We start from the raw sequence: 26,499 nt of genomic DNA, 5'->3' as shown, positions 1-26,499 counted from the left end.
CCCAGGTGGTTCCCAAGGTGGTCCCAGGGAATCCCAGTGTGCTCCCGGGGGCTCCCAAGGTGCTCCCGGGGGCTCCCAAGGTGGTCCCAGGGGCTCCCAAGGTGCTCCCGGATGGTCCCAGGTGGTTCCCAAGGTGGTCCCCAAGGTGGTCCCAGGCATTCCCAAGGTGCTCCCGGGGGCTCCCAAGGTGCTCCTGGGTGGTCCCAGGTGGTCCCAGGGGGTTCCTGGGCATTCCCAAGGTGCTCCCGGGTGGTCCCAGGTGGTTCCCAAGGTGGTCCCAGGTGCTCCCGGGTGGTCCCAGGGAATCCCAGGGGTCCCCAAGGTGCTCCCAGGTGCTCCTGCTCACCTGTCCACAGGTGGAGGCCGTCGAAGGCGAAGGAGTTGAGGTCGTCGCCGGCGCCGTTGCCCCCCCAGCCCGCGCCCCCGCCCGGGGAGGGCCGGAAGCCCCCGGCCGCCCCCCAGCCCACGCGCAGGTGGGTGGGCACGGCGGTGACGAAGGGCCGGGCGCGCTCCACGGCCACCTCGAAGTACCAACAGCGGAACTGCGTCGAGCCCGGCGCCGTCCCCACAAACAGGTTGGGGCGCACGCTGCGGGGAGCGGGGACACGCCGCTGGGAACCCCGAATCCCAGCCTGGGAACCCCAAATCCCACCCCGGGAACCCCAAATCCCAGCCCGGGAACCCCAAATCCCAGCCTGGGAACCCCAAATCCCACCCGGGAACCCCAAATCCCACCCTGGGAACCCCAAATCCCACCCTGGGAACCCCAAATCCCAGACGGAGACACCCGAATCCCACCCGGAGAGACCCGAATCCCAGTCTGGGAAGCCCAAATCCCACCCTGGGAACCCCAAATCCCACGCTGGGAACCCCAAATCCCACTCTGGGAACCCCAAATCCCAACCCGGGAACCCCAAATCCCACACGGAGAGACCCAAATCCCACCCTGGGAACCCCAAATCCCACCACGGGAACCCCAAATCCCACCCTGGGAACCCCAAATCCCAACCCGGGAACCCCAAATCCCACCCGGAGAGACCCGAATCCCACCCCGGGAACCCCAAATCCCACCCCGGGAACCCCGAATCCCACACCGAGAGACCCGAATCCCACCTTGGGAACCTCAAATCCCACCCGGAGAGACCCAAATCCCACCCTGGGAACCCCAAATCCCACTCTGGGAACACCAGATCCCACCCTTGGAACCCCAAATCCCACCCGGAGAGACCCGAATCCCACCCCGGGAACCCCGAATCCCACACGGAGAGACCCGAATCCCACCCCGGGAACCCCAAATCTCGCCCTGGGAACCCCAAATCCCAGCCCGGGAACCCCAAATCCCACCTTGGGAACCCCAAATCCCACCCCGGGAACCCCAAATCCCACCCGGAGAGACCCGAATCCCACCCTGGGAACCCCAAATCCCAGACGGAGACACCCAAATCCCAGCCCAGGAACCCCAAATCCCAGCCCGGGAACCCCAAATCCCACCCCAAGAGACCCGAATCCCACCCTGGGAACCCCGAATCCCAGCCCGGGAACCCCAAATCCCACCTTGGGAACCCCAAATCCCAGCCGGAGAGACCCGAATCCCAGCCGGAGAGACCCGAATCCCACCCTGGGAACCCCAAATCCCACCGTGGGAACCCCAGATCCCACCCTGGGAACCCCGAATCCCAGCCCGGGAACCCCAAATACCACCCCGGGAACCCTAAATCCCACCCTGGGAACCCCAAATCCCACCCCGGGAACCCCAAATCCCACCCTGGGAACCCCAAATCCCACCCGGAGAGACCCGAATCCCACCTTGGGAACCTCAAATCCCACCCCGCGAACCCCAAATCCCACCCTGGGAACCCCAAATCCCACCCGGAGAGACCCGAATCCCACCCTTGGAACCCCAAATCCCAGCCCGGGAACCCCAAATCCCACCCGGAGAGACCCAAATCCCACCTTGGGAACCCCAAATCCCACCCAGGGAACCCCAAGTCCCACCCTGGGAACCCCAGATCCCACCCTGGGAACCCCAGATCCCACTCTGGGAACCCCGAATCCCACCCGGAGAGACCCGAATCCCACCCTGGGAACCCCAAATACTACCCCGGGAACCCCAAATCCCACCCGGAGAGACCCGAATCCCACCCCGGGAACCCCAAATCCCAGCCTGGGAACCCCAAATCCCACCCTGGGAACCCCAAATCCCACCTGGAGAGACCCGAATCCCACCCCAAGAGACCCAAATCCCACCCTGGGAACCCCAAATCCCACCCCGGGAACCCCAAATCCCACCCTGGGAACCCCAAATCCCACCCCGGGAACCCCAAATCCCACCCTGGGAACCCCAAATCCCACCCTGGGAACCCCAGATCCCACCCTGGGAACCCCAAATCCCACCCTGGGAACCCCAGATCCCACCCTGGGAACCCCAGATCCCACGTTGGGTACCCCAAATCCCAGCCGGAGAGACCCGAATCCCACCCGGAGAGACCCGAATCCCAGCCTGGGAACCCCAAATCCCACCCTGGGAACCCCAAATCCCACCCCAGAACCCCAAATCCCACCCTGGGAACCCCAAATCCCACCCTGGGAACCCCAAATCCCACCCTGGGAACCCCAAATCCCACCCCAAAGGTGCTCAGGGACCTCCAGGAGCATCTCAAGACTTTCCAGGTACACCTCAACCAGCCCCAAAACCCCCAAAACCCCCAAAACCACCCCAAACCCCCATCCCCAGGACCCCCTTAGCCCCTCAAAGCCCCCCAGGACCCTCCAAAACTCCCACAGGTGCCCCCAGGTTCTTCTGGAAACATCTCAGGAGCTTCCAGAAGTCCCCAGGTTCTTCTGGAAACATCTCAGGAGCTTCCAGAAGCCCCCAGGTTCTTCTGGAAACATCTCAGGAGCTTCCGGGCGCACCTCAACAACCTCCAGTCCCCCTGGAAACGGCCCCAAACCCCCCAAAAACCCCAAACTCCGCTCCCCAGGAGCCCTCAGAGCCCCCAGGTGCGGCAGGTGTCCCACCTGGTGACGTAGTTGACCATGCCGGTCTGCAGCAGGAGGTCGCGGCGCGGCAGCAGGTTCTCGGTGATCAGGTTCTGGTTGGAGCGCACGGCCACCGCGTTGCAGACGCACAGCGAGCACAGCACGTCCAGCACCTGTGGGGACATGCCTCAGCACACCTGGGGACACCTGGGGACACCTGGGGACACCTGGGGACAGCTGGGGACACCTGGGGACACCTGGGGACAGCTGGGGACACCTGGGGACACGCCTCAGCACACCTGGGGACACCTGGGGACACGCCTGAGCACAGCTGGGGACGGCTGGGGACACCTGGGGACACCTGGGGACACGCCTCAGCACACCTGGGGACAGCTGGGGACACCTGGGGACACGCCTCAGCACACCTGGGGACACCTGGGGACAGCTGGGGACACGCCTCAGCACACCTGAGCATGGCTGGGGACACCCGGGGACACCTGGGCATGGCTGGGGACACCTGGGGACACCTGGGGACACGCCTCAGCACACCTGGGGACACCTGGGGACACCTGGGGACACCTGGGCACGGCTGGGGACACCTGGGGACACGCCTCAGCACACCTCGGGACACCTGGGGACACCTGGGGACACGCCTCAGCACACCTGGGGACACCTGGGGACACCTGGGGACACCTGGGGACATGCCTCAGCACACCTGGGGACACATGGGGATACCTGGGCACACCTGGGGACACACCTCAGCACACCTGGGGACACCTGGGGACACCTGGGGACAGCTGGGGACACCTGGGGACACCTGGGGACAGCTGGGGACACGCCTGAGCACACCTGGGGACAGCTGGGGACATGCCTGGGGACACCTGGGGACACCTGGGGACACGCCTCAGCACACCTGGGGACACCTGGGCACGGTTGGGGACACCTGGGGACACGCCTGAGCACACCTGGGCACCCCTGGGCACACACCTGGGCACACCTGGGCACCCCTGGGCACACCTGGGCACACACCTAGGGACATCTAGGGACACCTGGGGACACCTGAGAACACATCTAGGGACACCTGGGCCCACCTGGGCACACCTGGGCACACACCTAGGGACACCTGGGCACACCTGGGCACACACCTAGGGACACCTGGGCACACCTGGGCACACCTGGGCACCCCTGGGCCCCCTGGGCACACCTGAGCCCCCCCGGGCCCCCCTGGACCCCCACCTTGTGGTTGCGGCCGTGCTTGTCGAGCAGGGAGATGATGGACTTGATGTGGTTCTCCTGGATGATGTTCAGCACCTCGGGGCTCTCGATCAGCACGCAGTACAGCACCTCCAGGATGCCTGGGCACGTGTGGGGCAGGTGTGGGGCACGTGTGGGGCACGTGTGGGGCAGTACAGCACCTCCAGGATGCCTGGGCACGTGTGGGGCACAGTGTGGGGCAGGTGTGGGGCACGTGTGGGGTGTGGGGCAGTACAGCTCCTCCAGGATGCCTGGGGCACATGTGGGGCACAGTGTGGGGCAGGTGTGGGGCATGGGCCATGGGGTGTGGGGCAGTACAGCACCTCCAGGATGCCTGGGGCACAGTGTGGGGCAGGTGTGGGGCACGTGTGGGGCATGGGCCATGGGGTGTGCGGCGTGGGGGATGTTGGGTGTGGGGTGTGGGGTGTGGGGTGTGGGGCAGCCCCACAGTGCTCAGGGGCACCACAGCACTGACCCCAGACCCATAGCCGGGACCCCAGACCCATAGCCGGGACCCCAGACCCACAGCGGGATCAGACCCAGAGAGGGACCTCAGACCCACAGCAGGATCAGACCCACAGCGGGAGGGACCCCAGACCCATGGGGAAGCTCCAGACCCTCAGGACGGACCCCAGCCCCACAGGACCCCCCAGCCCCACAGGACCCCCAGCCCCCCAGCCCCCCCCGGCCGCCCCACTGACCCGAGGAGGCCTCCAGCCCCGCAGCCCCACAGACCCCACGGCCGCCCCACTGACCCGAGGAGGCCTCCAGCCCCACAGAGCCCCCCCAGCCCCACAGAGCCCCACGGCCGCCCCACTGACCCGAGGAGGCCTCCAGCCCCACAGAGCCCCCCCAGCCCCCCCAGCCCCACGGCTGCCCCACTGACCCGAGGAGGCCTCCAGCCCCCCAGGACCCCCCAGCCCCCCAGGACCCCCCAGCCCCCCCGGCCCCACGGCCGCCCCACTGACCCGAGGAGGCCTCCAGCCGGTCCAGCTTGCTGACCAGCCAGTCCAGGTTGGTGGAGAAGAGCGCGCAGTTGGCGCGGTTCCCCCGGATCAGCGAGGCTGTGGGGCACGGGGGTCAGCCCTGCCCCACAGGACCAACATCGGCCCCACGGCGCTGATATCTGCCCCATAGAACTGATATCTGCCCCGTAGAACTGATATCTGCCCCATTAACCAATACCTGCCCCACAGCACCGATATCTGCTCCACAGCACTGACATCTGCCCCATGGCACTGATATCTGCCCCATAGAACCGATATCTGCCCCACAGCACCCAATATCCACCCCAACCACCCCATATCTACCCCACAGCACCCCATATCTGCCCCAGACACCCCACATCTGCCCCGTAGCACCCCCCATCTGCCCCACACACCCCATATCTACCCCGTAACCCCCTGTATCTGCCCCATAACCCCCAGTATCTCCCCCAGACACCCCATATCTGCCCCACAGCACCCCACATCTGCCCCGTAGCACCCAGTATCTGCCCCATAGCACCCTGTATCTGCCCCACACACCCCACACCTGCCCTATAACCCCCTGTATCTGCCCCCCACCCCCCCATCTGCCCTGTAGCACCCAGTATCTGCCCCATAGCACCCCATATCCGCCTCACACACCCCATATCTACCCCCCACACACCACACCTGCCCCATAACCCCCTGTATCTGCCCCATAACCCCCTGTATCTGCCCCCCACACCCCACACCTGCCCCATAACCCCCTGTATCTGCCCCATAACCCCCTGTATCCGCCCCCCACCCCCCACACCTGCCCCATAACCCCCTGTATCTGCCCCATAACCCCCAGAATCTCCCCCCCACACCCCACACCTGCCCCATAACCCCCTGTATCTGCCCCCCACGCCCCCCACACCTGCCCCATAGCCCGCTCACCCAGCAGCTCGTAGAGCAGGTTGACGATCTCCTTCCAGGCGGCCGCCGCCTCCTCGCCCGCGTTCTCCCCGAACTGCGCCGCGGTGCTGTACGCGCTCAGCCGGTCGATGCAGCTCAGCACCAGCGTCAGCATGCCCTGGGGGGAGACCCGGGGTGGGACCCCCAAACTGGGACCCCCGGAGTGGGACTGACCCCCCCTGGGACCCCCAAACTGGGACCCCCAAACTGACCCCCCCTGGGATCCCCAAACTGGCACCAGCGTCAGCATCCCCTGAGCGAGGAGGAGAGACCCCGGGCTGGGACCCCCAAACTGACCCCCCCTGGGACCCCCAAACCGGGACTGACCCCCCCATGGGATCCCCAAACTGGCACCAGCGTCAGCATCCCCTGGGGGGGGGGAGACCCGGGGTGGGACCCCCGGAGTGGGACCCCCGGCTGGGACCCACAGGACCCCCGGGCTGGGACTGACCCCCCCTGGGACCCCCAAACTGGCACCAGCGTCAGCATCCCCTGTGCCAGGGGGAGAGAGACCCGGGGTGGGACCCCCGGGCTGGGACCCCCTGGGACCCCCAAACTGGGACTGACCCCCCCATGGGATCCCCAAACTGGGACCCCCAAACTGGGACCCCCAAACTGGGACCCTTTAACCCCGACTTTAACCCTTTCTAACCTCAAATTTAACCTTTTCTAATCCCGAATTTAACCCTCTAACTCTGAGTTTAACCCTTTAACCCCAGTTTAACCCTTTAACCCCCAGTTTAACCCTTTAAGCCCCAGTTTAACCCTTTAACCCCCAGTTTAGCCCTTTAACCCCCAGTTTAACCCTTTAACCCCCAGTTTAACCCCCCCACGCCTGAGGGCACCTCCTGCTGGAAGAGGCTCTGGCGGGCCCGCAGCGCCCGCAGCCGGGCCTGGCGCTGCTCGTGCCGCAGCTCGGCGGGCGGCGGCTCCAGGTACCCGATCAGGTCCCGCAGGCTCAGGATGACGCCGCCGATGGGCAGGGGGGGCGGCGGAGACCCCCGCGGCCGCCCCTGGAGGCTGTCCAGGCTCCTGGGGAGGGGGTCAGACCACCGGGACCACCCCAACAACACCCCCGAAACTCCCCAGCGCCTCCCGGATATCCCCATGGCCCCACCGGGACCCCCAGGAGGTTCTGACAGACCCAGGACCCCCAGGAGGTTCTGACCCCCCACCCCCGGGACCCCCAAGAGGTTCTGACAGACCCAGGACCCCCAGCAGGTTCTGACAGACCCAGGACCCCCTCAGGACCCCCAGGAGGTTCTGACAGACCCAGGACCCCCAAGAGGTTCTGACCCCCCCACCCCCGGGACCCCCAGGACCCCCAAGAGGTTCTGACAGACCCAGGACCCCCCCAGGACCCCCAGGGGGTTCTGACCCCCCGACCCCCAGGACCCCCAGGAGGTTCTGACAGACCCAGGACCCCCTAGGATCCCCCCAGAACCCCCCAGGACCCCCAAGAGGTTCTGATGCCCCCAGGACCCCCAGGAGGTTCTGACACCCCCACCCCCGGGACCCCCAGGACCCCCAAGAGGTTCTGACAGACCCAGGACCCCCCCAGGACCCCCAGCAGGTTCTGACACCCCCAGAACCCCCCCAAGACTCCCCAGAAACCCCCAGAAGCCCCCCCAGGTTCCCCAGGACCCCCAGACCTGATGAAGGCCCCGTAGAGGCCCGTGGTGCTGAAGACCATCCCCATGGCCCCCAGAAGGTTCTGAACCTCCCAGGAGGTTCTGACACCCCCAGAACCCCCCAGGACCCCCCAGGTTTCCCCCAGGTTTCCCCCAGGACCCCCAGACCTGATGAAGGCCCCGTAGAGCCCCGTGGTGCTGAAGACCATCCCCATGGCCCCCAGAAGGTTCTGAACCTCCCAGGACCCCCAGGAGGTTCTGACACCCCCCAGGAGGTTCTGACACCCCCAGAACCCCCCCAGGACCCCCCCAGAAGCCCCCAGGACCCCCAGACCTGATGAAGGCCCCGTAGAGCCCCGTGGTGCTGAAGACCATCCGCGCCGCCTGCGACTCCTGGCGCTGGGAGCGGCTCAGGGTCAGCGCGTCGTCCATGTGCCCCTCCTGGTGCAGGATGGCCTGGGGGGGCAAAGCGGGGGGTCACAGGGGTCCCCCAAACCCCAGAGACCCCCCTGAAATCACCGAGAGCCCCCCAAACCCCTCCTAGACCCATCTGAGCACCTCTCAGAGCTCTCAAAACCCCCTAAAACTCCCCAAAACTCCCCAAACTCCCCCCAAAAACCCCCTCAGAGCCCCCCACGGTAATTTTGGGGACCCCCCACGGTAATTTTGGAGACCCCAAAGAATCTCCTAAACCCCAAAGACCCCAAACACACCCTCAAAACCTTCCTAGACCCATCTTAGCACCTTTCAGCACTCTCAAAACCCCATAAAACCCCCCAAAACTCCCCAAACTCCCCCTGCAGCCCCCTCAGAGCCCCCCACGGTAATTTTGGGGACCCCAAAGCATCTTCTAAACCCCAAAGACCCCCCCCAAAACCCTCCTAGACCCATCTTAGCACCTCTCAGCACACTCAAAACCCCCTAAAACTGCCCAAAACTCGCCAAACTCCCCCTGCAGCCCACTCAGAGCCCCCCACGGTAATTTTGGGGACCCCCCCGGTAATTTTGGAGACCCCAAAGAATCTCCTAAACCCCAAAGACCCCAAAGACCCCCCCCAAAACCCTCCTAGACCCATCTTAGCACCTCTCAGAGCTCTCAAACCCCCATAAATCTCCCCAAAACTCCCCAAACTCCCCCCGCAGCCCCCTTGGAGCCCCCCTGCCGGAGATTTCGGGGTCCCCCCCGGTAATTTTGGGGTCCCACCTTCCTCTTGAGCAGGCCGAGGCGCAGGGCCTTGGGGTCGGGGGCGGCGTAGGTGACCCAGAGGCCGCTGGCGCCGTGCTGCAGGAAGCACAGCGACTCCCCGTACTTGATCTCGGGGGGCCCCATGCCCTCGATGTCCCTCTTGGGGGTCGTCTCCAGCTTCTCCTGCGGAGTCAGGGGGCACGGGGGTCCGTGGGGGGGTCCGTGGGGGGCACGGGGGTCCATGGGGGACACGGGGGTCCGTGGGGGGCACGGGGGGTCCATGGGGGCACCAGGGGTCCGTGGGGGGCACGGGGTGTCCGTGGGGTGCATGGGGGGTCCGTGGGGGGCAGGGGGGTCCGTGGGGGGCACGGGGGTCCGTGGGGTGCAGGGGGGGTCCGTATGGGGCACGGGGGGTCCGTGGGGGGCACGGGGGTCCGTGGGGGGGAAAGGAGTGGGGTGGGGATGGGCAGCGAGGTCAGGGAGGGGAGCAGAAGGGTTGGGGACAGCCAGGTGACATTCCCAGGGAGCAGGAGAGGGTTGGGGACAGCCAGGTGACATTCCCAGGGACAGGGGGACAGGATAAGGTCAGGGAGGGGAGCAGGAGAGGGTTGGGGACAGCCAGGTGACATTCCCAGGGAGCAGAAGGGTTGGGGACATCCAGGTGACATTCCCAGGGAGCAGGAGAAGGTTGGGGACATCCAGGTGACATTCCCGGGGCCAGGACAAGGTCAGGGTGGGGACAAGGAGGAGGACAGTGAGCAGGAGCAGGCTGGGGACATCCAGGTGACATTCCCAGGGACATCCAGGTGACACTCCCAGGGACAGGACAAGGTCAGGGTGAGGACAAGGATGAGGACTGGGAGCAGGAGCAGGCTGGGGACAGCCAGGTGACACTCCCAGGGACAGCCAGTGGCACTCCCAGGGACATCCAGGTGACATTCCCAGGGAGCAGGAGCAGGCTGGGGACATCCCGGTGACACTCCCGGGGACAGCCAGGTGACATTCCCAGGGACAAGGGCACAGGAAAAGGTCAGGGAGAGGATCAGAAAAAGGCTGGGGACAGCCAGGTGACATTCCCAGGGATCAGGAGGGGGCTGGGGACATCCAGGTGACACTCCCGGGGACATCCAGGTGACACTCCTGGGGACAGCCAGGTGGCACTCCCAGGGAGCAGGAGCAGGCTGGGGACATCCAGGTGACACTCCCAGGGACATCCAGGTGATATTCCCAGGGACCAGGAGCAGGCTGGGGACAGGCAGGTGACACTCCCACCTTGGAGGCCCGGAAGCAGAAGGTGGCCACGCGCGTGTTGGCGGCCGTGGCCTCCACCATGGCCAGCCCGGTGGCCTCGGTCAGCGCCAGGTAGCGGCCGGTGGTGACGTGGCGCAGGCGGAAGGGCTGTCCCCAGCGCAGGTGGCTGCCGCTCCAGCTGGGGACAGGGCAGGGGACACGGCTGTCACCGGGGGGCTGCACACGGGCAGGGGACGTGGGGACACGGGGAGGGGTCATGGGGACACGGGGATGGGTCATGGGGACACGGGGATGGGTCATGGGGACATTGGGGACACAGGGGACACAGGGATGGGTCATGGGGACACGGGGAGGGGATGTGGGGACACGGGGAGGGGACGTGGGGACATTGGGGTGGGTCATGAGGACATTGGGGGACATTGGGGTGGGTCATGGGGACATGGGGAGGGGACGTGGGGACACGGGGATGGGTCATAGGGACACGGGGGTGGGTCATGGGGACATTGGGGGACACAGGGGACACAGGGATGGGTCATGGGGACACGGGGAGGGGACGTGGGGACACGGGGAGGGGTCATAGGGACACGGGGGTGGGTCATGGGGACATTGGGGGACACAGGGGACACAGGGATGGGTCATGGGGACACGGGGAGGGGTCATGGGGACACGGGGATGGGTCATGGGGACACGGGGATGGGTCATGGGGACATTGGGGACACAGGGGACACAGGGATGGGTCATGGGGACACGGGGAGGGGATGTGGGGACACGGGGAGGGGACGTGGGGACATTGGGGTGGGTCATGAGGACATTGGGGGACATTGGGGTGGGTCATGGGGACATGGGGAGGGGACGTGGGGACACGGGGATGGGTCATAGGGACACGGGGGTGGGTCATGGGGACATTGGGGGACACAGGGGACACAGGGATGGGTCATGGGGACACGGGGAGGGGACGTGGGGACACGGGGAGGGGTCATAGGGACACGGGGGTGGGTCATGGGGACATTGGGGGACACAGGGGACACAGGGATGGGTCATGGGGACACGGGGAGGGGACGTGGGGACATTGGGGGACACAGGGATGGGCCATGGGGACACGGGGATGGGTCATGGGGACATTGCGGGACACGGGGGACACAGGGATGGGTCATGGGGACATGGGGACACAGGGGACACAGGGATGGGTCATGGGGACACAGGGATGGGTCATGGGGACACAGAGATGGGTCATGGGGACACGGGGAGGGGACGTGGGGACATTGGGGTGGGTCATGAGGACATTGGGGGACACGGGGATGGGTCATGGGGACACAGGGATGGGTCATGGGGACATTGGGGGACACAGGGGACACAGGCTGAGGACACCCAGACATGTCACAGCGACATGGGGGGACACAGGGGACACAGGGATGGGTCATGGGGGGACACAGGGGACACAGGGGACACAGGGATGGGTCATGGGGGGACACAGAGGACACAGGGGACACAGGCTGAGGACACACAGATGCGTCACAGCGACATGGGGTGGCACAGGGGACACACGGGACACAGGGGACACAGGGATGGGTCATGGGGGGACACAGAAGACACAGGCTGAGAGAGGTGGGGTGGCACAGGGGACACAGGGGACACAGGGATGGATCATGGGGGGACACAGGGGACACAGGCTGAGAGAGGTGGGGTGGCACAGGGGACACAGGGGACACAGGGGACACAGGGATGGGCCATGGGGTGGCACAGGGGGCACAGGGGACACAGGCTGAGGACACGCAGACCTGTGGGGACACCAGGAGACGCCAGCAGGTGACACCAGGACAGGACACACCCACACAGGGACACAGCTTGGGGACACTCCAGGACCCCAGACCCACTTGGGGCCACCCCACAGAGTGTCCCCCCGTGTCCCCCCGTGTCCCCTACCTGATGCGCAGGGGCTCCAGGCGCCACAGGGACCGGGCGTGGGCGCACACGGCGCCGCCCTCGTAGTTGACAACGCTGCTGGGGGGGTGACAGAGTTGGGGAGGGGGTCACGGTCACCCCGCGTGTCCCCCAACCCCAAATTTGGGGGACAAAGTGGGGACAGCCCCACCTGCGCTCCTCGCCCTGCTCGGGGGCCGTGGGGGTCAGGCACTCGTCCATGTGGCCGTGGAACAGGCGCAGGACGTGGCCGCCGGTGACAAAACCTGAGGGGACATTTGGGGTGGGGGGGGGTGTCAGGGACACCCCAAAGGACCCCCCCACCCCCACCCAAAATTTGGGGTGCCTCAGGTGTCAGCACCTTCCTCGGAGCCCGAGCAGATGGGGTTCATGTTCCACAGGGTCTGCATGAAGGAGGCGTCCACCTGGAGCTCCCCAGAGGCCGTGGAGAGGTGCTGGGACAGGTGGGACATGGGGGGGTGACACAGGTGACACAGGTGTCCCCAGGTGTCCCAGGTGTCCCCAGGTGTCCCCAGGTGTCCCAGGTGTCCCCAGGTGTCCCCAGGTGTCCCAGGTGTCCCCAGGTGTCCCCAGGTGTCCCCCATGTCCCCAGGTGTCCCAGGTGTCCCAGGTGTCCCCAGGTGTCCCCAGGTGTCCCAGGTGTCCCAGGTCTCACCAGGTATCTCTCTGAGGACACGCTGACCAGGATCAGCTCAGGGGATCCCCGTGTCCCCCCATGTCCCCACCTGTCCCCAGGTGTCCCCAGTGTCCCCAGGTGTCCCAGGTGTCCCCAGGTGTCCCAGCTCTCACCAGGTATCTCTCTGAGGACACGCTGACCAGGATCAGGTCGTCTCCCACCCGAACCTTCTCCCCCTCCGAGCGCTGCTTGGACGCCGGGTGCATCGTCCACCAGCACGCCTCACCTGGGGAGGGGGGAACACCCCAAATCAGCACCCCAAAAACCCCCAAAAACACCCAAAAACACCCCAAAACCCCCCAAAACCACCCCAAAACCCCCGGGGTCCCCCCACCTTTACCTGCGGCGTCCTTCTGCAGCCCCACGTCGAAGGCCAGCTTGTCGGTCACCGAGCGGGAGGTGGTCAGGCAGCTCAGGTACTGGGGGGACACGCGGTTATGGGGGTCCCCAAATCCCCCCGAGCACCCCAAACCCCCCCGAGCCCCCCGAGCCCCCCAAAGCCCTCGTGGCACCCCCAAAATCCCCCCAAACCGCCCCAAACTCACCATGCCGCTGTGCGAGTGCCTCAGCAGGATGGCGTGGCCGTAGAGCAGCGTCCGGTGACCCCCACCCTGAGAGGACTTGGGGGGCACGGGGGGGAGGGGTCAAGGAGGGGACCCCAAAACCCCCTGAGGCCTCCTGGACCCCCCAAAAAACCACCTCGTGCCCCATAAAAAACCCCCGTGGGCTCCACGGTGCAGATACAGCTCCTTGTGCATCGCTGCCCCGTTGTTTTGGGGTCTCCTCTTTATTTTGGGGTCTCCCCCTTGTTTTGGGGTCTCCCCCCTTGTTTTGGGGTCCCCCGTGTTGGGGTCTCCTGTGCTTTGCACCCCCTCATTTTGGGGTGCACCGTGCCTTGGACCCCCCCTCCTGTCGGGGTCCCCCTCACGGTGGGCTCCCCCCAAATTGAGGACTCCCCTGATTTTGGGGTCCCCAATTTTAGGGTCCCACTCCCCATTGGGGGTCACCCCTTGTCGAGATCCCCAATTTCGGGGTCACCCCACTGAAATCCCCACAGATTTGGGGGTCCCACATTTGGGATCCCCTCAGTATTGAGGGTCTCCCATTTTGGGGGGGGGGTCCTTCCCATATTGAGGTTTCCCCCAAATTGGAATCCCAAATTTCAGGGTGCCCCCAAACCGAGATCCCAAATTTCGGGGTCACCCCCATATTGAGGTTTCCCCCAACCTGGGATCCCAAAGTTCGGGGTCACCCCACGTCTGCATCCCCGATTTTTTGGGATCCCCTCATTTGGGGTTCCCCCCAGTGAATTTGGGATCCCACCCTTAGGGATTCCCCCAAACTGGGATCCCAAATTTCGGGGTCACCCCACATCTGACTCCCAAATTTTTTGGGATCCCAGCGGATTTGAGATTCCCCCTTTTTTGGGATCCCCCTTTTTTGGGATCTCCCTTTTTTGGGGTCTCCCCATGCTCACGGAGGGATTTGGGATCCCCCTTTTTGGGATCCCCCTTTTTTGGGATCCCCCTTTTTGGGATCCCCTTTTTTGGGGTCTCCCCATGCTCATGGGGGGATTTGAGATCCCCCTTTTTTGGGATCCCCTTTTTTGGGATCCCCCTTTTTGGGATCCCCTTTTTTGGGATCTCCTTTTTTGGGATAATCCTTTTTGGGATCCCTCTTTTTGGGATCCCCCTTTTTGGGATCCCCCTTTTTGGGGTCTCCCCATGCTCACGGAGGGATTTGGGATCCCCCTTTTTGGGATCCCCTTTTTGGGATCCCCCTTTTTTGGGATCCCCCTTTTTGGGATCCCCCTTTTTGGGATCCCCCTTTTTGGGATCCCCCTTTTTGGGGTCCCCCTTTTTGGGGTCCCCCCATGCTCCTCCCCCCGCGCTCACACTTTGGGGTCCATGCGGAATTTGGGGGGGCTGTGGATGGGACGGGACTGGGGGCAGGGGGCACACCCGGACCCCTGGGTCCATGCGGGATGGGCAGAGCCCCCCAAAATTCGGGGGGGTGGGGGAGGAGGAGGAGGAGGAGGAGGAGGAGGAGGAGGAGGGGCGTGATGAAGGTGAGGATGAGGATTTGGGGTCACCACACCGCAGTGGCACCTACCCACTTATCCAGATCGACCCCCTGGGTGGGCGGGGGGAGAGAAGAGGGGGGTCACGGGGGGGCTGCAACCCCCCAAAAACACCGGGGACCCCCCCAAAAACCCCCCACCCAGAAAAGCACCCCAGAAACTCCTCCAGGAAACCCTCAGGGCCCTAAACCCCCCAAAAAGAACCCCAAAAACTCCTCAGGATCCTAAACCCCCCAAAACTCCTCCAGGAAACCCTCAAGATCCTAAATTCCCCAAAAAGGACCCCAAAAACTCCTCCAGGACCCCCTCAGAATCCTAAACCCCCCAAAAATTACACCAAAAAATCCTCCAGGAACCCCTCAAGACCCTAAACCCCCCAAAAACTCCTCAAGGAAACCCTCAAGATCCTAAATTCCCCAAAAAGGACCCCAAAAACTCCTCCAGGAACCCCTCAGGATCCTAAACCCCTCAAAAACTCCTCAAGGAACCTCTCAGGATCCTAAACCCCCCAAAAATTACACCAGAAACTCCTCCAGGAACCCCTCAAGACCCTAAACCCCCCAAAAACTCCTCAAGGAAACCCTCAAGATCCTAAATTCCCCAGAAAGGACCCCAAAAAGGACCCCAAAAAGGACCCCAAAAACTCCTCCAGGAACCCCTCAGGACCCTAAACCCCCCAAAAACTCCTCCAGGAACCCCTCAGGACCCTAAACCCCCCAAAAACTCCTCCAGGAAAGCCTCAGGATCCAAAAATTACCCCAAAAACTCCTCCAGGAACCTCTCAGGATCCTAAACCCCCCAAAACCTCCTCCAGGAATCCCTCAGGATCCTAAACCCCCCAAAAAGGACCCCAAAAACTCCTCCAGGAAACCCTCAGGACCCTAAACCCCCCAAAAACTCCTCCAGGAATCCCTCAGTATCCTAAACCCCCCAAAAAGGACCCCAAAAACTCCTCCAGGAATCCCTCAGGATCCTAAACCCCCCAAAAAGGACCCCAAAAACTCCTCCAGGAACCTCTCAGGATCCTAAACCCCCCAAAATTACCCCAAAAACTTCTCCAGGAATCCCTCAGGATCCTAAACCCCACAAAAAGGACCCCAAAGCACCTCTAGTGCCCCCCAAATCCCCTCGGTGACCCCCAAATCCCCTCTTAGGGACCCCAAAGCGCCTCGGTGACCCCCCAGATCCCCTCGGGGACCCCCAAATCCCCTGTGGGACCCCAGACCCACCTCTAGTGTCCCTCAAATCCCTGGTGGGACCCCAGACCCACCTCGAGGGCCCCCTAAATCCCCTCAGGGCACCACCAAATCCCCTCAGGGCACCCCAAAATCCCCTCTTAAGGACCTCAAACCAGCTCTAGTGCCCTGTGGGACCCCCAAATCCCCTCTTAGGGACCCTAAAGCCCCCCCAGATCCCCTCAGGGACCCCCAAAATCCCCTCTTAGGGACCCCAAAGCCCCTCCGGATCCCCTCGGGACCCCCAAATCCCCTCTTAGGGACCCCAAAGCCCCTCTGGATCCCCTCGGGGACCCCCAAATCCCCTCTTAGGGACCCCAAAGCCCCTCCAGATCCCCTCGGGGACCCCCAAATCCCCTCTTAGGGACCCCAAAGCCCCCCCAGATCCCCTCGGGGACCCCCAGATCCCCTCTTAGGGACCCCAAAGCGCCCCCAGATCCCCTCGGGACCCCCAAATCCCCTCTTAGGGACCCCAAAGCCCCCCCAGATCCCCTCGGGGACCCCCAGATCCCCTCTTAGGGACCCCAAAGCCCCTCTGGATCCCCTCGGGGACCCCCAAATCCCCCTGTAGGGCCCCCAGACCCACCTCGCTGCCGATCTCGGAGCTGTTGGCCAGCATCTCCTGCAGCGCCCGCACCGACAGCGACTGCTCCAGCACGAAGCAGCACACGGCCAGGTCGGGGGGGACATTCTGGGGGGACACCGGGGGGTCAGAGGTCACCCCAAAACTCAGGGGTTCCCCCCAGACCCCATCTCTGCCTGTCCCAGCCTCTAAATCCTCCCTCAGACCCCCCAAAACCCCTCCGGATTTGAGGGCCCCGCAGCCTCCCGGGCCCTTGCCCGAATTTTGGGGGTTCCCCCCGAATTTTGGGGGTCCCCCCCGAATTTTGGGGGTCCCCCCCGAATTTTGGGGGTCCCCCCCGAGTTTTGGGGGTCTCACCTGTGCGTTGGAGGTGGGTTCCAGTGAGCACAGGCGGTTCCCAAAGCCCTCGACCGACAGGCAGAGCTTGAGCTGCTCCTTCAGCAGCGTCGTGGTGCACTGCAGGACCACCTCGTCGTCCTGGGGGGAAATGGGGGGTCAGCACCCCAAAATACCCCAAAATACCCCAAAATATCCCCAAAATACCCTAAAATAACTGCCAGAACCCCAAAATTGCCACCAGAAATCCAAAATATCCCCAGAAATCAAAAAAACTCTGCCCTGTGGGGTGGGGTGGCACTGCAGGACCACCTCGTCGTCCTGGGGGGAAATGGGGGGTCAGCAACCCAAAATATCCCCAAAATATCCCCAAAATAACCCCCAGAACCCCAAAATGCCCACCAGAAATACATAATATCCGCAGAAACCCAAAAAATCAAAAAAAAAACCCAAGAAAACTCTGCCCTGTGGGGTGGGGTGGCACTGCAGGACCACCTCGTTGTCCTGGGGGGAAATGGGGGGTCAGCACCCCAAAATATCCCCAAAATACCCAAAAATAACCCCCCAAAAAACCTCAGAATCACAAAATATTCCCCAAAACCCCAAAATATCCCTCCAAAAGCCCCAAAATCCCAAAGTATCCCCAGAACCTCAAAATATTCCACCAAAACCCCAAAATTCCCCAAACCTCCCCCCAAAATCCCAGAATTCCAAAATATCCCCCAGAAACCCCAAATTGGGACCCCTTGGATACCCCCAGACCCTTTTTGGGGGGGTCAGGACCCTCTGGGTGACCCCAGACCCTTTTTGGGGGGGGGTCAGGACCCTCTGGGTGACCCCAGACCCTTTTTGGGGGAGGGTCAGGACCCCCTGGTGACCCCAGACCCTTTTTTGGGGGGGGTCAGGACCCTCTGGGTGACCCCAGACCCTTTTTGGGGGGGGGGTCAGGAGTCCCCAGGTGACCCCAGACCCTTTCTGGGGGGGTCAGGACCCTCTGGGTGACCCCAGACCCTTTTTGGGGGGGTCAGGACCCTCTGGGTGACCCCAGACCCTTTTGGGGGGGGTCAGGACCCCCCGGGTGACCCCAGACCATTTTTGGGGGGGGTCAGGACCCTCTGGGTGACCCCAGACCCTTTTTGGGGGGGGTCAGGACCCTCTGGGTGACCCCAGACCCTTTTTGGGGGGGGTCAGGAGCCCCCGGGTGACCCCAGACCCTTTTCGAGGGGGTCAGGTCCCTCTGGGTGACCCCAGACCCTTTTTGGGGGGGTCAGGAGCCCCCGGGTGACCCCAGACCCTTTTTGGGGGGGGGTCAGGACCCTCTGGGTGACCCCAGACCCTTTTTGGGGGGGGGTCAGGAGTCCCCAGGTGACCCCAGACCCTTTTCGAGGGGGTCAGGTCCCTCTGGGTGACCCCAGACCCTTTTGGGGGGGGTCAGGACCCCCAGGTGACCCCAGACCCTTTTTGGGGGGGGTCAGGACCCTCTGGGTGACCCCAGACCCTTTTTGGGGGGGTCACGACCCTCTGGGTGACCCCAGACCCTTTTTGGGGGGGTCAGGATCCCCCTCCCCCCCCCAGGAGTTCAGCTCCCCCTCCCCCTCCCCCACCTGCTCCCATCACTCGGGGCCCCCCCGAATTTGGGGGGGGGGTGGGGGAGGGGCGGATTCCACCCGCGAGCCGGGGATGCCACGGGGGGGGGAGGGTGGGGGAGGGGCGTCTCCGTGACTCAGTTTCCCCCCTCCCCAAAAATCCCCCACTCCCCCCAAAATCTGCTGAGCTCAGCATTTCCCTCCCCCCCCACCAAGGTCACCCCTTTGCCCCCTCCCCCCCCCCCCCCCGTCTCATTTTGAGGCCAAACTGGGAGAAACTGGGACAGAGCAACTGGGACGCCCCTCCCCCCATCCCCCCCCCCCACCTTCCGACCCCCCCCGGGGGGGATCTGGTGTCGCCCCTCCCCCACCAGCAGCTGCTCCCCCCCCTCCCCCCCCCCCGTGTTGCTTTTTTGGGAGCCCGGGACAGGTGGGGGGAGGGGTGGGGTGACCCCCCCTTCCCAGTGCTCCTCCCAGTTCATCCCAGTTCATCCCAGTAGCCCCAGTATCCCCAGTATCCCCAGTTTCCCTCCTCAGTTTATCCCAGTATCCCCAGTATCCCCAGTTTCCCTCCTCAGTTTATCCCAGTATCCCCAGTATCCCCAGTTTCCCTCCCCAGTTCATCCCAGTATCCCCAGTTTCCCTCCCCAGTTCATCCCAGTACCTCCCAGTATCCCTCCTCAGTTTATCCCAGTACCTCCCAGTATCCCCAGTATCCCTCCCCAGTTCATCCCAGTACCTCCCAGTATCCCCAGTTTCCCTCCCCAGTCTCCCCAATAGCTCTCAGTACTCCCAGTCCCCCTCCCAGTATCTCCCAGTTCTCCCAGTTTCCTCTCCCAGCCCCCCCAGTTTCCTCTTCCAGTATCTCCCAATATTCCCCCCCAATTCCTCCCAGTTTCCCTTCCCAACTCCCCCAGTACCCCCAGTTCTGCTCCCCCAAATTCCCCCAGTTTCCTCTCCCAGTTCCCCCAGTTTCCTCTCCCAGTATCTCCCAGTTTCCCTTCCCAATTCTCCCAGTACCCCCAGTCCTTCTCTCCCAGTTCTCCCCGTGTTTCCCACTTCTCCCAGTTTCTCACCCATTGTCTCCCAGTATCCCGTCCCAGTTCTCCCAGCATTCCCCTCCAATTTCTCCCAGTTTCCCCTGCTGATCCCGTCCCAGTATCCCCCCAGTTTCCTCTCCCAGTATGTCCCAGTATCCCCCCTAATTTCCTCCCGGTTTCCCCCCAGTGCTCCCAGTTTCCCCTCCCAATCCCCTCCCAGTATCTCCCAGTATCTCCCCCAGTTTCCTCCCAGTTTCCCCCCGGTACTCCCAGTTTCCCCTCCCAGTATCTCCCAGTATCCCCCTTAATTTCTCCCAGTTTCCCCTCCCAGTACACCCCCCAATTTCCTCCCAGTTTCCCCCCAGTGCTCCCAGTTTCCCCTCCCAGTATCTCCCACTATCCCCCTTAATTTCTCCCAGTTTCCTCCCAGTTTCCCCTCCCAGTACACCTCCCAATTTCCCCCAGTTTCCCCCAGTGCTCCCCGTTCCCCCCCGGTGCTCCCAGTTTCCCCCCAGTACTCCCAGTTTCCTTTCCCAGTATGTCCCAGTATCCCCCCCAATTTCCTCCCAGTTCCCTCCCAGTTTACTCCCAGTTCCCTCCCAGTGCTCCCAGTCTCTCACCGTGCGCAGGAACTGCACATCGTCCTCTCCTTCCCCCTCAGCCATCGCCGCGAGGATTTTGGGGGTCCCGGGTGGGTTTTGGGGTGTCCCAGGTGCGGTTCGGGGTGTCCCGGCTGAAGTTTTGGGGGTCCCGGCTGCGATTTGGGGGTCCCAGGTGGGTTTTGGGGGGTCCTGGATGAAGTTTTGGGGGTCCCAGGTGGGTTTTGGGGGGTCCTGGATGAATTTTTGGGGGTCCCGGGTGGGTTTTGGGGGGTCCTGGATGAATTTTTGGGGGTCCCGGGGGGGTTTTGGGGGGTCCTGGATGAAGTTTTGGGGGTCCCGTCCCCCCCCGCGGGTGTCGCCGATCGTGTCCCCCCCGGTGTCGCGAGGGCTGGCGGCGACACCTGCGCCCCTCCCCCACCCGTGACGTGAGGGGGGAGGGTCCCGGGGAGGGGGAGGGGAGGGGAGGGGGCGGGAAACTGAGGCACGGACCTTCCCCCCCCCCCCATGTCACCTGCATGGGGAAACTGAGGCACGGACCCCTCCCAATGTCACCTGCAGGGGGAAACTGAGGCACGGAATTCCTCCCCATGTCACCTGCAGGGAAACTGAGGCACGGAATTCCTTCCAATGTCACCTGCAGGGGAAACTGAGGCACAGACCCATCCCGATGTCACCCAGAGGGGGAAACTGAGGCACAGACCCCTCCCAATGTCACCCAGAGGGGGAAACTGAGGCACAGACCCCTCCCGATGTCACCCAGAGGGGGAAACTGAGGCACAGACCCATCCCAATGTCACCCAGATTGGGAAACTGAGGCACAGACCCCTCCCAATGTCACCCAGAGGGGGAAACTGAGGCACAGACCCCTCCTGATGTCACCCGAATGGGGAAACTGAGGCACAGACCCATCCCGATGTCACCCAGAGGGGGAAACTGAGGCACAGACCCATCCCAATGTCACCCAAACAGGGAAACTGAGGCACAGACCCATCCCAATGTCACCCAGAGGGGGAAACTGAGGCACAGACACATCCCAATGTCACCCAAATTGGGAAACTGAGGCACAGACCCCTCCCAATGTCACCCAGAGGGGGAAACTGAGGCACGGAATTCCTCCCCTTTGTCACCTGCCGGGGAAACTGAGGCACGGAATTCCTTCCAATGTCACCTGCCGGGGAAACTGAGGCACGGAATTCCTCATGTCACCTGCCGGGGAAACTGAGGCACGGAATTCCTCATGTCACCTGCCGGGGAAACTGAGGCACGGAATTCCTTCTCTTTGTCACCTGCAGGGGGAAACTGAGGCACAGACCCCTCCCAATGTCACCCAGAGGGGGAAACTGAGGCACAGACCCATCCCAATGTCACCCAGAGGGGGAAACTGAGGCACGGACCCCTCCCAATGTCACCCAGAGGGGGAAACTGAGGCACAGACCCATCCCAATGTCACCCAGATTGGGAAACTGAGGCACAGACCCATCCCAATGTCACCCAGAGGGGGAAACTGAGGCACAGACCCCTCCCAATGTCACCCAGAGGGGGAAACTGAGGCACAGACCCTTCTCCATGTCACCCGAATGGGGAAACTGAGGCACAGACCCCTCCCAATGTCACCCAAACAGGGAAACTGAGGCACAGACCCATCCCAATGTCACCCAGAGGGAGAAACTGAGGCACGGACCCTTCTCCATGTCACCCAAACAGGGAAACTGAGGCACAGACCCATCCCAATGTCACCCAGATTGGGAAACTGAGGCACAGACCCATCCCAATGTCACCCAAACAGGGAAACTGAGGCACGACTCTTTCCAACCCTCCCCCAAGGTTCTCCCCAACATTGGGTGGGGGTCCCCAGCGTTCAGCCCAGCACAGCCTGGTTTTTTCAGAATTTTAGGAGTGATTTTAGGAGTGATCCCACCTCCCAGACCCTCCTGGGGTGGAATTTAAGGGCGGCTCACCGTGGCAATCCCGGTTGTGGAAATCCTGAGGCAGCATCCCCCAGAGTTCTCCACAGGATCTCCAGAACTCCTCAGCATGAAGGCTCCAAATCCCTCAAAGAAACCCAAACCCCTCAAACCACCCCAAAACCCCCAAAGCACCCCAAACCCCCCAAAGCACCCCAAAACCCTCACTGCACCCCTGAATCCCTCAGCATCCCCTGAGGCCCCTTCGATACCCTCCAAAACCCTTCAGGTGACCCAGCCCTCCCCTTTTCCCCTCACATTTCCCTCTCTTTTCCCCTCACATTTCCCTCTTTTTTTCAATCACATTTCCCCACTTTCTCCCTCACATTTCACCACTTTCCCCCTCACATTTCCTCTCAGGTTTCCTTCTCTTTTCCCCCTCACATTTCCTGCTCTTTTCCCCCTCACGTTTCTCTCTCTTTTCCCCTCACGTTTCTCTCTTTCCCCCTCACGTTTCTCTCTTTTCCCCTCACGTTTCTCTCCTTTCCCCTCACGTTTCTCTCTCTCTTCCCCTCACGTTTCTCTCTTTTCCCCTCACGTTTCTCTCTCCTTTCCCCTCATGTTTCTCTCTCTTTTCCCCCTCACGTTTCTCTCTCTTTCCCCCTCCCATTTCCCTCCTGTTTTCCCCTCACGTTTCTCTCTCTCCCCCCATCACGTTTCCCTCTCTTTCTCTCTCATGGTTTCTGCCCTTTTGCCCCCTCACATTCCCCCTCAGGTTTCCTTCTCTTCCCCTGTCCCATTTCCCGCCCTTTTTTCCCCTCACGTTTCCCGCCTTTTTTCCCCCCCTCACGTTCCCCGCCCTTTTTTCCCCTCACGTTTCCCGCCTTTTTTCCCCCCTCACGTTTCCCGCCTTTTTTTCCCCTCACGTTTCCCGCCTTTTTTCCCCCCTCACGTTTCCCGCCTTTTTTTCCCCCTCACGTTTCCCGCCTTTTTTTCCCCCTCACGTTTCCCGCCTTTTTTTCCCCCTCACGTTTCCCGCCTTTTTTTCCCCTCACATTTTTCCCTTTTTTCCCCCTCACATTTTTCCCTTTTTCCCCCTCACGTTTCCCTCTCTTTTCCCCTCTCGTTTCTCCTCAGGTTTCTCTCTCATGTTTCCAGCCCTTTTCCCCCTCACATTTCTCTCTGTTTTCCCCTCACATTTCCCCCCCTTTTCCCTTCACGTTTCCCTCCCTTTTCCCCTCACATTTTTCCCTTTTTTCCCCCTCACATTTTTCCCTTTTTTCCCCCTCACATTCCCCCCCTTTTCCCCTCACATTCCCCCCCTTTTCCCTTCACGTTTCCCTCTCTTTTCCCGTCACCTTTTTTCCCTCTTTCTCCCCTCACATTTCTTCCCCTTTTCCCTTGGCATTTCCCTCTCTTTTTGCCTCACATTTCCCTCTTTTCCCTCATGTTTCCCCCCCTTTTCACATTTCCCTCCCTTTTCCCCCTCACATTTCCCCTCACATTTCCCTCCTTTTCCCCCTTGATTTACACCTTAAAATAACGGCGTAGGAAGGTTCCATCTCAATTTAGAGCCTCAAAATAGGGTTTAGGGGGTCCCAGGCGTTGTTTATGGGATCCTGGGCTTGGTTTAGGGGGTCCCAGGGGTGATTTTGGGGGTTATGGGGTGATTTGGGAGGTTCCAGGGGTGATTTTGGGGGTTATGGGGTGGTTTGGGAGGTCCCAGGGGTGATTTTGGGGGTTATGGGGGGGTTTGGGAGGTCCCAGGGGTGATTTTGGGGGTTATGGGGGGGTTGAGGGGTCCAGGGCAGGATTTGGGGGTCCCGAGAGGGTTCTGGAGGAGGTCCCAGGGGTTGTTTAGGGGGTTATGGGGTGGTTTGGGAGGTCCCAGGGGTGATTTTGGGGGTCATGGGGGGTTGAGGGGTCCAGGGCAGGATTTGGGGGTCCCGAGGGGGTTATGGAGGAGGTCCCAGGGGTGATTTAGGGGGTTGGGGGGTCCAGGGCAGGATTTGGGGGTCCCGAGGGGGTTATGGAGGAGGTCCCAGGGGTGATTTTGGGGGTTATGGGGTGGTTTGGGAGGTCCCAGGGGTGATTTTGGGGGTTATGGGGGGGTTGAGGGGTCCAGGGCAGGATTTGGGGGTCCCGAGGGGGCTCTGGGGGAGGTCCCAGGGGTGATTTGGGGGGTTGAGGGGTCCAGGGCAGGATTTGGGGGTCCCGAGGGGGTTATGGAGGAGGTCCCAGGGGTGATTTTGGGGGTTATGGGGGGGTTGGGGGATCCTGGACAGGATTTGGGGGTCCCGAGGGGGTTCTGGGGGAGGTCCCAGGGGTGGTTTAGGAGGTTGGGGGGTCCAGGGCAGGATTTGGGGGTCCTGAGGGGGTTATGGTGGAGGTTCCAGGGGTGATTTTGGGGGTCATGGGGGGGTTGAGGGGTCCAGGGCAGGATTTGGGGGTCCCGAGGGGGTTATGGAGGAGGTTCCAGGGTGATTTTGGGGGTTATTGGGTGGTTTGGGAGGTTCCAGGGTTGATTTGGGGGGTTGGGGGATCCTGGGCAGGATTTGGGGGTCCCGAGGGGGTTCTGGGGGAGGTCCTGGGGTGATTTTGGGGGTGATGGGAGGTTTTTGGGGGCTCCCCAGGGTCTCCCCCCATCCCGCCCCCCCATCCCAGCCTCAGGCCCGGCTCCATCCCACGGGAATTTCTGCTGATTCCCCCAAATTCCCGGAATTCCCGGGGGGGGGGCAGGACAAGGACCCCCCTTGTCCCGCGGCTGCGTGGGGGGAGGGGGGATTCCAAAAAAGGGGGGGGTCCCCCCGAGCTGGGGGTGGGGGGGACGCGGAGCCACCGGCAGAGCAGCGGCACAGCGGGACGGTGAGGAGGGGAATTTGGGGAGAGGGCTGGGAAAGGGGGGCTGGGGTGGGCTTGGGGGGATTTGGGGGGCTGGGGTGGGGTTTGGGGGTGCTAGGATGGGGTTTGGAGGGGATTTGGGGGGCTGGGATGGGGGTTTGGGCAGGATTTGGGGTGCTGGGATGGGGCTGGGGGGGCTGGAATGGGGTTTGGGCAGGATTTGGGGGGTTGTAATGGGGTTTGGGGGGGATTTGGGGGGCTGGGATGGGGCTGGGGGTGCTGGGATGGGGTTTGGGGGGGATTTGGGGGGCTGGGATGGGGTTTGGGGGTGCTGGGATGGGGTTTGGGAGGGATTTGGGGGGCTGGGATGGGGTTTGGGAGGGATTTGGGGAGCTGGGATGGGGTTTGGGGGGGATTTGGGGAGCTGGGATGGGGTTTGGGGGGGATTTGGGGGGCTGGGATGGGGTTTGGGGGGGATATGGGGGGCTGAGATGGGGTTTGGGAGGGGATTTGGGGGGCTGGGATGGGGGTTTGGAGGGGATTTGGGGGGCTGGGATGGGGTTTGGGGGGATTTGTGGGGCTGGGATGGGGCTGGGGGTGCTGGGATGGGGGTTTGGAAAGGATTTGGGGGGCTGGGATGGAGTTTGGTAGTGATTTGGGGGGCTGGGATGGGGTTTGGGGGGATTTGGGGGGCTGGGATGGGGTTTGGGGGGGATATGGGGGGCTGGGATGGGGTTTGGAGGGGATTTGGGGTGCTGGGATGGGGGTTTGGGCAGGATTTGGGGGGCTGGGATGGGGCTGGGGTACTGGGATGGGGTTTGAGGGGGATTTGGGGGGCTGGGATGGGGTTTGAGGGGGATTTGGGGGGCTGGGATGGCGTTTGGGAGTAATTTGGGGGGATTTGGGGCTGTAATGGGGTTTGGGGGCGATTTGGGGGGCTGGGATGGGGTTTGAGGGGGATTTGGGGGGCTGGGATGGGATTTGGGGGGGATTTGGGGGGCTGGGATGGGGTTTGGAAGGGATTTGGGGGGATTTGGGGGGCTGGCATGGGGTTTGGGGGGGATTTGGGGCTAAAATGGGATTTGGGGGGCTGGGATGGGGTTTGGAGGGGATTTGGGGGGTCTGTAATGGGATTTGGGGGGTCTGTAATGGGATTTGGGGGGCTGTAATGGGGTTTGGTGGGATTTGGGGGCTGGGATGGGGTTTGGGGGGGATTTGGGGGCTGTAATGGGGTTTGGGTGGGATTGGGGGGCTGGGATGGGGTTTTGGGGGGATTTGGGGGGTCTGTAATGGGATTTGGGGGGTTTTTGGGGTCTGTAATGGGATTTGGGTGGGATTTGGGGTGTCTGTAATGGGGTTTGGGGGGGATTTGGGGGTCTGTAATGGGGTTTGGGTGGGATTTGGGGGTCTGTAATGGGATTTGGGGGGGATTTGGGGTCTGTAATGGGATTT

General features: G+C 62.7%; 1 protein-coding gene across 1 annotated transcript in view; it reads right to left on the bottom strand.

Moving 5' to 3' along the window:
• The window catches only part of RYR1 (ryanodine receptor 1), a 108,773-nt gene extending 88,308 nt beyond the window's left edge, over positions 1 to 20,465 (bottom strand). Inside the window, exons 1-18 of the mRNA XM_072920919.1 lie at positions 20,321 to 20,465; positions 17,096 to 17,215; positions 16,742 to 16,846; positions 13,386 to 13,460; positions 13,181 to 13,259; positions 12,954 to 13,066; positions 12,505 to 12,598; positions 12,316 to 12,409; positions 12,147 to 12,221; positions 10,245 to 10,401; positions 8,991 to 9,155; positions 8,121 to 8,242; positions 7,001 to 7,187; positions 6,138 to 6,273; positions 5,202 to 5,297; positions 4,216 to 4,334; positions 3,019 to 3,152; positions 347 to 588 (exon numbers count right to left, since the gene is read on the bottom strand). Coding sequence (XP_072777020.1) covers positions 347 to 588; positions 3,019 to 3,152; positions 4,216 to 4,334; positions 5,202 to 5,297; positions 6,138 to 6,273; positions 7,001 to 7,187; positions 8,121 to 8,242; positions 8,991 to 9,155; positions 10,245 to 10,401; positions 12,147 to 12,221; positions 12,316 to 12,409; positions 12,505 to 12,598; positions 12,954 to 13,066; positions 13,181 to 13,259; positions 13,386 to 13,460; positions 16,742 to 16,846; positions 17,096 to 17,215; positions 20,321 to 20,365 — 2,158 coding nt within the window. The 5' untranslated portion in view covers positions 20,366 to 20,465. The remainder of the gene's footprint in view (positions 1 to 346; positions 589 to 3,018; positions 3,153 to 4,215; positions 4,335 to 5,201; positions 5,298 to 6,137; positions 6,274 to 7,000; positions 7,188 to 8,120; positions 8,243 to 8,990; positions 9,156 to 10,244; positions 10,402 to 12,146; positions 12,222 to 12,315; positions 12,410 to 12,504; positions 12,599 to 12,953; positions 13,067 to 13,180; positions 13,260 to 13,385; positions 13,461 to 16,741; positions 16,847 to 17,095; positions 17,216 to 20,320) is intronic.
• Between the last annotated feature and the right edge of the window lie 6,034 nt (positions 20,466 to 26,499).

This window comes from Taeniopygia guttata, chromosome 34 (genome assembly GCF_048771995.1).
Source record: "Taeniopygia guttata chromosome 34, bTaeGut7.mat, whole genome shotgun sequence".
NCBI lineage: Eukaryota > Metazoa > Chordata > Aves > Passeriformes > Estrildidae > Taeniopygia > Taeniopygia guttata.
Note: the sequence above shows the minus strand (reverse complement) of the source record. Positions and strands in the feature narration are given on the sequence as shown.